We start from the raw sequence: 15,356 nt of genomic DNA on the forward strand, positions 1-15,356 counted from the left end.
AGGTGAGGCATGGGGGTGGAAGGGTGGTCTAACCACGACAAGAGGGGCAATTGTGGAAGGAGGGCTGTGCACGGAGGAAACAGGAAAGGGCGTGGGCTCACGATGGTAAGCAGAGGGAGATAGAGGTGGATGCAGAAGATGTACATAAGAAGGCAGAGGGAAGACCAAGGGGAGGGAAGCTGGACCCTAAGAATGCTGCATGAAAAGTTCATAAACACAAGGGTCAAAGGTATACCACATTGTTTTTCTGCAAGGGGATTGATGAAGACTCCAGAGTTGGTAGGCAGAGGTCCAAGTGGGGCATGGGTGCCTGACAGATGATGGACTTTGGGGGGTGGGTGTGGGGAGTGGTTGAATTAAGTAACAGACTTCCTCTTGAGGCTGCTAGCCTTTTCCCTCTGCATTGCTGACATTCTGGTGATGTCAGGTGGGCTGGAGAGAGTGATAAGAGTGTATTCGACTGGTGTTTAAATATGACACCGAGACGTTCCAACCTGCCAGCTGAGGGCAACGGGACCACCAGGAGAGTCAGAGGGGAACTTGCTTGTGTATAATTAATGACCTTCCAAGTGCAGAATCTGGCGCAGGATCCCGCTCTTCTGGTCGGTGGGACAGGCGTTGCTGGAGCTGCCCGTACAACACTTCGTCTCAAAATGGGAGAATCCTGCCAATTATCTTTGCTGATATATGAATTAATCCTTGGAACACTGTCATCAATTATGGAACACAGGGAACAGGATTAAACTACTGAGCCGTTTCCAGCATTCAATCAGATCATGACAGTTCAAATTTCCCTTTGCTCCACATCCCCCGGTACCTTTAGCTAACAAAAGTTTTATCACTCTCAGGCTTAAAAATTCCAATTGTCCCAGTGCGGAAAAGGCTGAGGGAATAAGTGGAAGCAAAGTAAAAGCGAAATCACAGGTTAAGTGGGAAATTTCCACTTGATAGTAATTAACATTCATTCTTTACATTACTGTGGTTAAGTTAGATTCCTTGGACCACAGCTGGCCATGGAATTAATCATTTACAAACAGTATATTTTATCATCCTTTCTCCTTTATATTGGCGTGTCTTACAAAAGCAGAATATTTATTATTATCAACAGCAATCTAATTTCACCATGGATGAGAAAATAATTTTTGAAACTGTGAGAATAAAAAAAAATATAAAGACTGTTTGGTTAAGATGTTGCAAATTTACTATCAGCAAAACACTGCTCCATTTATACAGCAATAGATCCTCAAAGGGTCCTGAATCCAAAAGCTAGCCTTTACTCACAGTGAAATGTATTGCTGATATTTAGTGGAATGGGTCCATGCCACTTCCCGTCCTGAAAAGATAGTTTACACTAGCTCACCAGACACTCAATATATACAAAGCAGGGCAGTAAGTAAGTAATACGAACGAGTTCATGTCTCTCACCCTCCAGTGAAAATAGATTCTCTATTTGCATACTGGTTCCAGTGTTTGAGCTTTGAATTTGAGTGGTTGAGTATTTGACCTCAGAATATAGTTGAACATTGAGCCAAAATTAATTTTGTGTTTATACATATGGTTCCTTTCTGGATTCCATTGCCATCAAGTTCCTTGCTTTAGCCAAGAGTTTGGAATGGTTCAAACTGGAAAATTCAATGCAATCCATGTAAGTAAAAACTACATCGGAGTGCAGACAAAACTCTGGAGAGTATATTGGCCAAGCAGTATGCTTTTCCAAATGTACTGATTAAACTGTACTTGCGAGACAGAGCTCTTGCTAGGGACCAGTCCATAAGCAAACACACTGACATTGATTTTGCAGTAGTGACTACAAAAGGTGCTCACCAGCCTACGTTTCAGGCCCTGTGGTACTTTTAAACTCTTGGGCCTCAATTAACTGCTGCTAGCAGAATTAAATGATCTCCCCGCTGTGGCAGGTTTGGTGGCAAGTGGGCGATTTTAAGGTTTTAATCGGACGGGAGGTTGGCGAGTGGGGATTAAGCCACCTTCCTGCCTTTGCCCCAATTAAGCCTTTCCGTCCTGCCAACAATTGGGCCAGTTAAATAGCCTCAGCTCACTACCACTGGCAATTACGCAGTGACAGGCGGGAGACGCGCCATGTGGGAAACCCAAAAAGCACACCTTGTCATCATGCTTGCAGGTTTATAGAATGGTCTGTGTAGGCAAGCACTCAGTGCTTGATTGAGGAACCTGGCATTTGGACTCAATGCTTGATTGAGGAACCTGGCATTTGGATTCAGTGCTTGATTGAGGAACCTGGCATTTGGATTCAGTGCTTGATTGAGGAACCTGGCATTTGGACTCTGCTTGATTGAGGAACCTGGGGCGAAATTCTCCCAAACATCGCGCCCCTTCCCGACGGGGGACCGATTCTGGTCCCCCGTCGGGGCTAGCAGCCCGACGTCGGAGGCTCCGACAAGTCGGGCTTAACGAAAATCGTTAAACCCGCTTGTCGGACTTAGCGCCGGCTGACGCGTCATATGACGTCAGCCGCGCATGCGCAGGTGGGAAGACTCCACCCGCGCATGCGCGGGTGACGTCATCGCGTTTTTGCGCGAAACCCGCGCATGCGCGGGCCGGGTTGCCCCTCAGCCGCCCCGCGTATTGATACTGCGGGGCGGCGGAAGGACAAATAGTGCGCGGGCATCGGGCCCGCTGCCCGCGATCGGTGGGCACCGATCGCGGGCCCATGGCACCCTTGGCACGGCCGTGGTACTGCCGTGCCAATCGGTGCCATGGTTATTTTTTTCCAGGTGGTCACGACGTTTTTACGAACGGCAGGACCAGGTGTGTTTGCCGTTCGTAAAAAGGTCGTAAAGGGATGGGACTTCGGCCCTTCTAACAGCTGTGAATCGCTGCCGGCCGTAAAAAAACGGCGGCAGCGATTCGTGTCGGGATTTCGGCGGGGGGGGGGGGAGAATAGCGGGAGGGCGCCAAAAAAGTCGGGAAGGCCCTCCCCCTATTCTCCCAGCCGTCGTGGGGGGGGAGAATTTCGCCCCTGGCATTTGGACTCGGTGCTTGATTGAGGAACCTGGCATTTGAACTCAATGCTTGATTGAGGAACCTGGCATTTGGACTCTGCTTGATTGAGGAACCTGCCATTTGGACTCTGCTTGATTGAGGAACCTGGCATTTGGATTCAGTGCTTGATTGAGGAACCTGGCATTTGGACTCGGTGCTTGATTGTGGAACCTGGCATTTGGATTCAGTGCTTGATTGAGGAACCTGGCATTTGGACTCGGTGCTTGATTGTAGAACCTGACATTTGGATTCAGTGCTTGATTGAGGAACCTGGCATTTGGACTCAATGCTTGATTCAAGAACCTGGCATTTGGACTCAATGCTTGATTGAGGAGCCTGGCATTTGGATTCAGTGCTTGATTGAGGAACCTGGCATTTGGACTCGGTGCTTGATTGTGGAACCTGGCATTTGGATTCAGTGCTTGATTGAGGAACCTGGCATTTGGACTCAATGCTTGATTGAGGAACCTGGCATTTGGACTCTCCTTGATTGAGGAACCTGCATTTGGACTCTGCTTGATTCAGGAACCTGCATTTGGACTCTGCTTGATTGAGGAACCTGACATTTGGACTCAATGCTTGATTGAGGAACCTGGCATTTGGACTCTCCTTGATTGAGGAACCTGCATTTGGACTCTGCTTGATTCAGGAACCTGGCATTTGGACTCTATGATTGATTGAGGAGCCTGGCATTTGGATTCAGTGCTTGATTGAGGAACGTGGTGATGTGACCATCAATTCACTAGAGACACGATTGGAAGTAAATTGTGGTTTTAATAGTCTTACAACTGAGCCTGCCTGCGACCAGAGGAACTGAGAGCAGGCTTCCGGCTGCAGCACTTTATTTCTGGTAGCGGGAGGAGCCTTGGGTGTAGCCATGGGCGGAGCCAATGGTGGAGCTCTGTACAAGCTCCTCATCTCCCCCTATGGGCAGAGCCGCGCAACGGCTCACATACAGAGCCCACAAGGACATAATTCAATGCAATATACTGTGAATTACAATGCAGTATGAATTCACCACACCTGGCATTTGGATTCAGTGCTTGATTGAGGAGTCTGGCATTTGGATTCAGTGCTTGATTGAGGAACTTGGCATTTGGAATCAGTGCTTGATTGAGAAACCTGGCATTTGGACTCAATGCTTGATTGAGGAACCTGGCATTTGGACTCAATGCTTGATTGAGGAACCTGGCATTTGGAAGGGGGGCGCATGCAGAGAACCTGCCCACCCCACGCCACCCAAATATCGGATCCATTGCTGTTCATGAGAAGTAGCTGCCAGCACATTGGCATTTCCTACATTACAAAAGTGACTACACCTCAAAAAGTACTTTTGTGACTATATAAAAGCGCTTTTGGACATCCTAGGGCTACATCAAAGCAGATTTTTCCATCTTTCTTTCATGCAGGGGAAGATCAGGCAGCCTAGCAGCTTGCAGGTTAATGATGGACAGAGAGTTTTGGATGTGTCTTTGAAGAAGTAGTGCATAATCCAGGTGGATGAGGCTGTCATTTGCATTATGTAGCTTGGAGGAGCTGTGCTGTTTCTCCTAGCCTTGCAATGGAACGTTTTACATTTACCTCAAAGGGCCTCTAAATCCTTCCCACCAGCTGCTGACTTATTTCAGTCTAACAGAAAAGTTGCAACAGCAAATGCAATTGGGTTTTGATTGATGTCTTCAGTCACTGACTCGCATTTGCACGTCAGGCTCTCACCCAAGTTCATCGCCAACAAAACCGGCAATGTGAAAATCAGAGAATATCAGCAAAGGCGTTGGAAATGGAGCCGTTCCATTTTAACTGACTGACCACTCATTGTTGCATAGAAATTAAAACTAACACTCTCCTCTTCGATGAACATTCTGGGAAAAGGCAGCACAAAGCCAACCACATGTGAGATTTTACTAGTCATTGGCTGGCACAAAGGCAGACAACACAATTACAGTATTGGCTGGTGTCTCTGTGCATCCGGTCAACTGCAGAGAAGCTGTAGGCAGGGCAAGATTGGGAATCTCTTAGTCTTCTACCAGATTGCAATAAATGGCATGGTAGAGGTTCTGAGGTCTTTGCCAGGGGCAGGGGCAGACCCTGAGCCAGGGAGGCAGATTCTGAGACAGAGGAAGGGGACAGGTTCTGAGCCAGAGGAAGGAGACAGACTCTGATCCAGAGGAAGGAGACAGACTCTGATCCAGACTCTGATCCAGAGGAAGGAGACAGACTCTGATCCAGAGGAAGGAGACAGACCCTGATCCAGAGGAAGGAGACAGACTCTGATCCAGAGGAAGGGGACAGTCTCTGATCCAGAGGAAGGGGACAGACTCTGATCCAGAGAAAGGAGACAGACTCTGATCCAGAGGAAGGAGACAGACTCTGATCCAGAGGAAGGGGACAGTCTCTGATCCAGAGGAAGGGGACAGACTCTGATCCAGAGAAAGGAGACAGACTCTGATCCAGAGGAAGGAGACAGACTCTGATCCAGGGGTAGGGGACAGGTAGGCTGCAACATTTGTTGTGATTTCTGGGGGACACTTGCCATTCCTGACCCTGGAATTAAAATAGGCAATGATGGGAATGGACTGAGTTTCAAACAAGTGCAAAATGCTGCTTGATTTCAATTTTCTTGATTTAGACCTGCTCCTAAACATCTAGACTAGTATATTCATCTCAGTATATTAAATTGTCACAACTGAAATAATGGTCAGAACTTAATGTTGATGATGGAGCTCTCGCCCACTTGCTGGGGAAATAGCAGGAGATTCATATTGCCTCAGATTATTCATTGGAATAAACCATCCAGCAGGCACTTAAATGGCCAGCATCGGGCCTTCCCCAGGATTTAGGAAATCGGGGTTGAAAATCCCACTCACCAAGAGCTGCCGGCCAGAGTCCACCAGCTCTCCATTGCCAGTCAGAGGCACTGGCAGCATTGGCTGCTGCTAATAAGGCTTCCACCAGTGACTGAGGATCAACGAGGAACCCAGGCCACAGGATGAGTGCGGAAGAGATGGTTGCCGCGGAGAGAGGGTCACTGGATTCTCCACCACTTCCGCCAAACGTATTGAGCAGATGCTGTAGATATATTTATTCCACAAGACATCGGAGCAGAATTAGGCCACTCAGCCCATCAAGTCTGCTCCGCCATTCAATCATGGCTGATATTTTCTCACCCCCATTCTACTGCTTTCTCCCCATAACCCCTGATCCCCTTATTAATAAAGAACCTATCTATCTCTGTCTTAAGGTCACTCAGTGATGTGGCCTCCACAGCCTTCTGCAGCAACGAGTTCCATAGATTCGCCACCCTCTGGCTGAAGAAATTCCTCCTCATCTAAGTTTTAAAGGATTGTCCCTTTAGTCCGATATTGTGTCCTCTGCTTCTAACTTTTCCTACAAGTGGAAACATCCTCTGCACAGCCACTCTATCCAGGCTTCGCAGTATCCTGTAAGTTTCAATAAGATCCCCCATCATCCTTCTAAACTCCAACGGGTACAGACCCAGAGTTTATTTTGTGTGATTCCAGTGGCAAGTTCGAATCCCAGTAACCATGGTTGGCATTCAAATTTACTAATTACAGACCTTTCAGCCAGGTAGGTATAGCAGAAATGCCTTACAAACAGGAAAAAACAACCCTATCAACATAAGCATGTAAAAATTTTGGATTTGTTCAAGGAGCCCTTTATCTAACCATTTACTGGACAAATAGATAGATGATACATAGAGACAAACAATTATATGAACTATAATCCCGTATTTCGAAAACACAGCTGTATGTAACATTAGTCACCAATACCTGTAAGCCTCTGCTTGGTATCAGGTTTACGCACTGGTTTCGAGGTGATGATGGAGGAACTATCTGATGGAGGATCAGATTCTGTAAAAGAGAACAAACAAAAACAAAAATGTCACAGTCAAAAATATATTTCATGAGCATATTTAAATTCATTGTGACACACAAAAGGAGCAAAATGTTAAGATCATATTTCAATTGGGAAAAACTGTAAATATCTTGTTTGTATATATGCAACAGCAATGCTTTAAGACATTGCAATACATTTAATAACCAGGAAAGTTTGTACTTAAGGTACGATGCAATGCATTGATCAGGTAGTGCATTTTATATAAGTAATGATTTAAAGTTCATTAGAGAGGCACACTCGACAAATCAGCAATGGTTAAATTCTACAAAACATGCAAAATATTGTTCACACAATATATTGGCAAAGTGCTTAAAACATTAAATACACACTACATTGATCAGTTGATACACTTCAAGTGTTAATTGAAAGTGAGTATTGAATTCCGAGCAAAACAGAGTGCATTGACGACTAAACGTATTTGATATCAATGCAAAGGGAAACAATGCACTGCATGTAAATATGAATAGCAGAGCAATAGAGCCTTCATATCCATGCACACAGGCTGATATCGCTTCAGCTAATGTTTAAAAATTGCAAAACCTCACTGGAATCCTTTTGCAAATAGAATTAAACTCAACTAGAAACGGTTTTGTGTAACATTACACTGTTTTACAAATCAAAATGTAGTGCCACAAAACATTTAAAATCCTGAGCCTACTTTTTCCAACATCTCACCTTTTATTGCAGAAACATTCTTTTTACATTTTATCTCAACAATCAATAGTTATATATTTTTTCTAAATAATGCAGGAGGTACATAAATGGATTATATTAGTGCTATACAAAACGTGAACATACATTATCAAACCTGTGATCAGTGGATGATTAATGGATGGTTATAAAGTGCTCTACATAATAATGCACGGCAACAGTCAAACCCATGCTGGTATTTTTAGAAATACCTGTGAGGTCCTTCTTCCCAGTGCTACCAAATTGAGGTTGAACAGGGGTTGGACTGCGCACATGTGGGGTGTCAGAGGTTGGAAACTCATAGTCTGTGAACGATAAAAAATAACGCTAGCTTCTATCATCTCTCATCCAAATGCGAGTGGTGCTGAGTTTAGTATCTACAGATTTTTTGTAAATCAACACGAATCGTCAATGGTGGAATTTGTTTACTGTTGCAACAGCTGAAAGCACTGCCCCAATTCCATTCCAGTCACAATGCGCTGACGATATGATTTACTTCATAGAATTAAAAGCTTCATGCGAGATTGTGAGCTGAATAGCCAATTCAGTATCATTCAACATCCCTCATTATGATTTGACGAGCGCTATTCAGCCCATCGCAACCCCATGGAAGACCCAATACTAGCCAAGTGATACATTTCACAAGAAATACATGACTTTGATTCGCCGTTCATTCACGCTGGCTGGAATCTCTGGTCCTGCTGTAGTGATTGAAAATTTGGCCGAGTGCCAAATTCTCTGTCCTCGCTGGCAGCGGGAACGAGTCGGTCTCGCAATAGATATTCCTGCCCAAAATTACCAAGCCCAGTGGCAGACATAACTTATTAAGCAACCAGCCTACCTCAGCCAGAGTGTATAAAATAAGATGGATGGTGCATTGACCTTCTAACACATTTCATGCAAAAGCAACAAAAGACTCCATGCAAGACACTGTGCAAGGGTGACACCATAAATCCAACGTAGAATGCAATACATCAAGTGAATATGTTGCGGCATATACTGTATACTCAGTGATACCATGGCAACATACATCAATCTTCATAATATTGATCAGGAAATATATTTTTGCTCTTTTACCTCTAAGTTCATAAGATATATTGTGCACTGACCAGTGATCGTAGGAAGAAGCAAAGCAGTGAAAAGCTAGACAACATGATGCAAACTGGTCACTTCATATATTTCAAATAATAGCAGTGAATAAACTTCATGCAAGGGGTAGAGTGCATGGATTGCCCAGTACATCTTGAATTTCTATTAATTACTCGAAGAAACCAAAGGTTACTAGTTATGAGTGAAAACGTAGCTTAACATTTATGACACAAAATTTACATATACATGACTTAAAATTTCACATTTAAATATCAGTTTTGGTCTCAATTTGGGTCAATATTACAGCTTGGTAACACTATTAATGTTAAACAATCAGAGACCTTAATCACCAGTATCATCTGTATCACCTTAAATCTACAGTTGTGCTTAATGTTCTAGTTCTTATATTTCTTTCAAAAACTACAAACAGCACTAAAGAAAACAGTTTAAAGATGAAACTGTGTTTTTAAAAATAATTTAGTTTTTAATAAATGTGTAATAGAAGGCAATTTCACATAATGTTACAACAGCATCAGGACTCGCGTCAGGGACATTTAATACAATTACCTGTCAAATACTTGTCCTCTATGTTATCAAACTCAGGTTGTTGGAATGAAGTTCATGGCAGGGTCAGTCTTCCCAATATTTAGTTACAGGGAATTTCTGCTCATCCAGCACTGGATACGGGGACAGAGAGCTAAGAGAGGTGGCAGTGAGGCAGAGGTGGGTATATCTAGCGTACATTAGCAGTAAGGCAGAGCTTGGTATCTAGCATACCTAGCTATCTAGCATATCTAGCATACATGCAGAAGCTGACACTCTGTTCTCAGATGGTGTCATTGAGGGTCAGGACATATTTATATATAAAGATTGATCCTCAGGGGCTGCAGAGGTAACAGTGTGGTAGTGGGAAGTGAAGATATTGCAGGGGATTGCAGATAATTGCTTGCCTAGCAATATGCTCGATGGCAAATAATTAAAAACTAAACAGAATCTTTGTTCACCTTGTTTATAATGATGTGGAGATGCCAGCGTTGGACTGGGGTGGGCACAGTAAGCAGTCTTACAACACCAGGTTAAAGTCCAACAGGTTTGTTTCAAATCACTAGCTTTTGGAGCACTGCTCCTTCCTCAGGTGAATGAAGAGGTAGGTTCCATAAACATATATATATGTATATAGACAAAGTGATTTGAAACAAACCTGTTGGACTTTAACTGGTTTTGTAAGACTTCTTACCTTGATTACAATGATGTGGAGATGCCAGCGTTGGACTGGGGTGAGCACAGTAAGAAGTCTTACAACACCAGGTTAAAGTCCAACATGTTTGTTTCAAACACTAGCTTTCGGAGCACTGCTCCTTCCTCAGGTGAATGGTTTATAATGTAAGAGAAATGCTGTACTTGACCACTGATCGAAATTGCAAGGCAACATGAAAGATGGAGCAATATATTGAACTGTATTTCTTACAATATCTTAAGTACAGAATACATTTTTACGTAAGTCATTACACAAGTAAATAGTTTTGCCAACGTTACATGACAGCATTGACTCTTAAGCATTTACCTGTGAACTCCTCATCTTCTTTGTTACCGAGTTCAGATATTGAAACTAAACTGAACTTTGACGGCTTGTGAGCTGGAAAGAAACCAAATAGAAACCTTTGTATCTTTCACGAAAATGGCACTGGTGTTGATAAATTGCCATCTCTATCATTCTTTTATTTGTCAATTCAATATACTTCATACAAGCATTCAAAAAAATGGCCCAATGATTTATCTGTAGCCAACACTGTCTTATGAATTGTGTGTTTTACAGTTTCTTTTTTTTGTTAAATTTAGAGTCTTTTTTCCAATTAAGAGGCAATTTAGTGTGGCCAATCCACCTACTCTGCACATCTTTGGGTTGTGGGGGAGACCCACGCAGACACGGGGAGAATGTGCAAACTCTACACGGACAGTGACCCAGGGTCGGGATCGAACCCGGGTCCTTGCCGTCATGAGACAGCAGTGCTAACCACTGCGTCACTGTGCTGCCCTTTTTACAACTTCTCAATCAGTGGAGCACTGATGGCCAGCGTTCTGAAAAATGCAAGGGAGTTTGATGGTGACATTTTGATGTAGAAGGCTCAGCCCCTATTACATCATGCCTCTGTAAAATTATAAAAGGCTGGGCTGCAGTTACACATTTGCATTTTCCGGCTTCTTTTTACTGTGTCTCATTATGGGATAATTTCTCACCTGCACTATCGTTTCCCCTCAAGATGGGTGAATAATGAGCATGTGTGTGTGTCTGCCAATGTTGCCAGAGGATGAAAACACTGCAAGATCTTAGTTGTCTTTGCTGGTGTAGACGTTCCCACTCCTAACCAGCTGGTCACAGTTTAAGTTTCACTTGGTTACCTCTGCTTCCTCATCATTGACTGTTTAATGTTGGAATATCTTTGGCATTATCGGTGATCTTCTTCAGGAAAATGCATTATGTCCATTGCTGTTCTGATGAAAGGTCATCAACCTGAAACATTAGCTTTGGGCAGAATTTTCCCTTTTCGAGGCTGAGTGTCACAGCGGGTGGGAAAAGCAGCGTTGAAGCCGTCGGCCCCAATGGCAACTTTCTCCGCCGTATTACTAGCAACTTAGAAAAGAAAATTCCAAGGGTGGGTTCCACAGCAGCATGGCAGGAGGGCTCTGATTGAGCCCACCAGCAACTTAGTTTTCAAAGGCTGGAACGCTATTTTTACAGACAGCACGGGTACACAAAAGTAGAAATAGAACATACCTCCCCCTCCCCGCTCCCACATAGCATCCACCCAGGCACTGCCCCTGCATTGTCCAGACTGCCAGTAGCATGGCCTGGGCATGACCCTCACCCCCTCCCGTGCGTGATGCATTCACCTGAGCTTCTCTGCTGAGTCTGCCCCCTAGGTGCATGCCGTAGGAGGCCTAGTAGTAATTCACGTCGACATACCTTCAGGCTGTGGGGCGCAGGAAATCACAATGGGACTTCCTACCAATGTTTCAAGCGATTTGGGCCTCTCATGAGATTTTGTGCTCCTGTCATCATTCATGCCCAATGTGAACAGGAGCACAAAACCCCGGCCAGAGGTTTCTCTCCACAGATGCTGGATGACCTGCTGAGCATTTCCAGCTTTATTTGTATATATTTCAGATTTCCTGAATGTTCAGTGTTTTGTATTAGAGGTTTGAGAATACTCCATGCAGCTTTTGGGCTTCCAAGGATGCATGGTAAAGGTATGCATGGGTGCAAAGGGACAGTTCCCGATGGTGTTAGTTTGAGCAGTGCACACACATTTGTTGCATGGCAAGCTTCCATTCTGCCCCTTCTGGTAGGATCACTGACTTCTTTGCAACATTGCAGCAACTGTCTTGACAACCAGATGTTTGTTATGCAAAAAGTGGAAGTTCTTCCTGTGCTGTACTTGCTGCAGCAAGATTTTTATCACGTCGCCATCAAAGCTAGAGGCCCTTCTTCTCCCCAGACTGCCAGGTATTTCTTCAGCTGAATAGCCTAGTCGTGTTTCAACCAGCAATTTTTACAGAAATTGTTTTCTTTCTGCTCAGCACACACCCATCACAAAGGAATGAGATGTAACTGGTGCATGCCCAGAACATGAAAAGCACCCAAACCTGGAAATGCAGGTGGATTTATATACGTCTCACTTAGTTTGTTTTAGCTGCGCGCCACCTGATTTACGCATGAGTAGGCGGTCATTTGTGACTGAGAATTTCCTCCCCAGCCCCTATCACTGAAAGTGAGATTGACAGTCAGGTGTAGCATTCATCCAATTGACTCACTGCTGGCTGTGGCCAGGTACAAGACTCCGTTTATGTAGAGTTGTTTGGCTCCTGGACTTGGGAGCTCGCCACCTGGTGAATATGATTGCCAAATCGTTCTAAATGTTCCACTTAGTCTAGCATTGCTAGACACCTGTGATGTAATGCTATTCCTAGCATTCAGCATTGCTAGGGCAAACACAATGGAAAATTTGATTTATGACATTTCTCCATTAGTAATATATTGACCTAAAGTGGGAGTGCACTATCACTTAGGTATAATGTACTTTGGCCCTTTTTCTGTCTGCTCCATCTTGCCACAATGAAAACAACGCGGAAAGATCATGATTCCTCCTGCATCTTGCTGAGCAGATTTTATGCTTCACTTGTGGCTGGAGATGCCAACCAGGATAGAAATATTTGGTCTCATAGGCTTTTCAGCTCAGTAATAAAAAACAAACTTATTTAAATATTAGCTGTAACCATGAATAGCCTCAGCCATATCTAGCTCCACTCCCACAGGCCGACGACCCCTTCTCTGCCTGAAGCTCTTGGTGCATCTTAGTTATAGGAAATCCTACAAAGGCGGCCCCTTGTGGTGCCAGTGAGTGGAAAGAACATTGCAAACTGTCACTTTAGCACTTGAACTACAGACGGGATTCTTCGGAAACCGGCGGGGCGGGCAACTCCGGCGCGAAGGAGTGGCGTGAACCACTCCGGCGTCGGGCCGGAGGATTCCGGACTTTCAGGGGCTAGGCCGGCTCCGGAGTGGTTTGCGCTGCGCCAGCCGGCGCCGAAGGGGCTCCGCCGGCCCGCGTGAGTTGGTGTATGCACGGGAGCATCAGTGTGTGCTGGCGTCATCCCAGCGCATGCGCAGGGTGGTTCATCTCCGCGCCGGCCATCGCGGACTGTTACAGTGGCCGACGCGGAGGAATAGAATGCCTCCACGACAGAGTGCTCCAATCGTGGGCCAGGCCTCCGTGGGTGCACCCCTTGGGGCCAGCTCCCCCCCTGCTCCTGCTCCTCCCCCTCCCCCCCCCCCCCCCCCACCCTGGAAGGCCACCTGCAGAGCCACGCCGTGCCAGTAGGTACCTGTCGTAACAAGCCGGCGGGATCGGCCGGCCACTCGGCCCATCGTGGGCCGGGGAATCACTGGGGGGAGGGTGTCGCTGCCAGCGGCCGCCGACCATCACGGCGCGATTCCCACCCCTGCCAAATCCCCGACACCATTGAATCCCACCCTACAGCTCGCAGCTCTATAATTTATTAGCTAGGCAATATCAAAAACAAAACTTCCTGAAAGGCACAGCACAGCAACTATCCAACACACTTCACACAAGCATAGCCATGATAAGGTAACACTGGATGCAACAATGATGTTTAAACATTGAGATGTACATCAAGTTTGCCAGGCAACAGATTTATTGAATCAGAGTGTCTAAACACCATGTGGTGCACCGTTGACTGGTGGTCTTAAGTTACTAAGAAAAGCACAGCCCTCACAATTCATGAAAAGTATGATGTTGCTCAAGAAATATATTTAGCAGAACAGGAATCAAAACTTCATGCAGGATACAGTGTGTTGACTACCAAATGGACTTTTCTCAAAAGTAAACCAGAGATTATTTAGTATAGTATATAGCATTTATGCTAAAGGACTTCAATGTTATGCCACAGATTGATAACACTCAGCCATGCATGAAAAATACACAAATATTTGCAGAGTCTCAAAATAGTCGATATAAAAAGATGATCACTGATCTAGCAACGTCTTCTGCACTAAACCAAACAACATCACTGCTTTTTTCCATTTCTAATCGGCTAGGTTTTTGCAAGCCACACATTAAATAGAGAGCAGAAACGTTAAACTGTAATTCCTTAAGATAAATGTAGAATTAAAGAAAAATATTAGGTTTTATTATATAAATCATTTCTGCATAATATTATCTATTGACATTACTGACAAGTTACCACAAGTACCTGTGATTTTCTTGTCCTCCAAATGGTCAAGCTCAGATACAAAGGTTGGAACGAACACATGTGAACTTTCAGAGATTTGATGCTTATGACCTGCAAAGGATGACAAAAGAACCAGATCCAAACCTTTGTGTCTTCCACAACATTGGTGCCAATAACCGCCTTCTCTGTATCTTCAGTGACATTTACATCCATATTTTAATCAGCTTGATGTGCTTCAGGTAAATACAACTGGTGACTTGATAAGAATCAACAATGTCCAACAAAACATATAATGGATTAGTCAGCCAAGGCAACGTGTGCAAAGGAACTCCAATGAATCATGCAAGGCTTAATAACCATCCAGCAAACTACACACAAGCACAGGAACGGTAAGATGGTAGACAATACTTATGTTCCATGAAAAACAGGATTATTCATGAGGCAAAGATTTTACATAACTCCACGACATACACAAATTTTTGGGCATCCAACGAAATTCAGACAACCACTTCCCTTAATCCTGCTGAGAAAAATTGTTTCAAAACAAGAGGTCGCTCATTTAGGAGAGGAGGAAAATCTTTTTCTCTCAGAGGGTTGTGAGACTTTGGAAGTCTCTTCCTCAAAAGGTAGGTAAGGCCAAACCCTTGACTATCTTTAAGGAGGATGGAGATAGATTATTGACAAGCAAGAGGAAGAAAGGTTAATGAAGGCAGGTGGTAAAGTGAAGTAGAGGTTAAAATCAGAACAGCCATGATGTTATTGTATGGTGAGCAGTTCGAAGAGCCGAGTGGTCTACTCCTAATTCGTATGTTCATATTGATGGATTATCCATCAAATAAATACCTCAGAACAGCAACACCAAGGTCTATGCAACACACTTTAATATG

The 15,356-nt window shown here is 44.4% G+C and overlaps 1 protein-coding gene across 1 annotated transcript in view; it reads right to left on the reverse strand.

The window, feature by feature from the left end:
* The window catches only part of LOC119968873 (target of Nesh-SH3-like), a 371,610-nt gene that overhangs the window by 69,303 nt on the left and 286,951 nt on the right, over nt 1-15,356 (reverse strand). The window contains exons 39-42 of the mRNA XM_038801796.1: nt 14,491-14,580; nt 10,283-10,354; nt 7,842-7,934; nt 6,813-6,893 (exon numbers count right to left, since the gene is read on the reverse strand). Of these exons, the coding sequence (XP_038657724.1) occupies nt 6,813-6,893; nt 7,842-7,934; nt 10,283-10,354; nt 14,491-14,580 (336 nt within the window). The remainder of the gene's footprint in view (nt 1-6,812; nt 6,894-7,841; nt 7,935-10,282; nt 10,355-14,490; nt 14,581-15,356) is intronic.

The sequence above is a fragment of the Scyliorhinus canicula genome, chromosome 7 (genome assembly GCF_902713615.1).
Source record: "Scyliorhinus canicula chromosome 7, sScyCan1.1, whole genome shotgun sequence".
In the NCBI taxonomy this organism is placed as follows: Eukaryota; Metazoa; Chordata; class Chondrichthyes; order Carcharhiniformes; family Scyliorhinidae; genus Scyliorhinus; species Scyliorhinus canicula.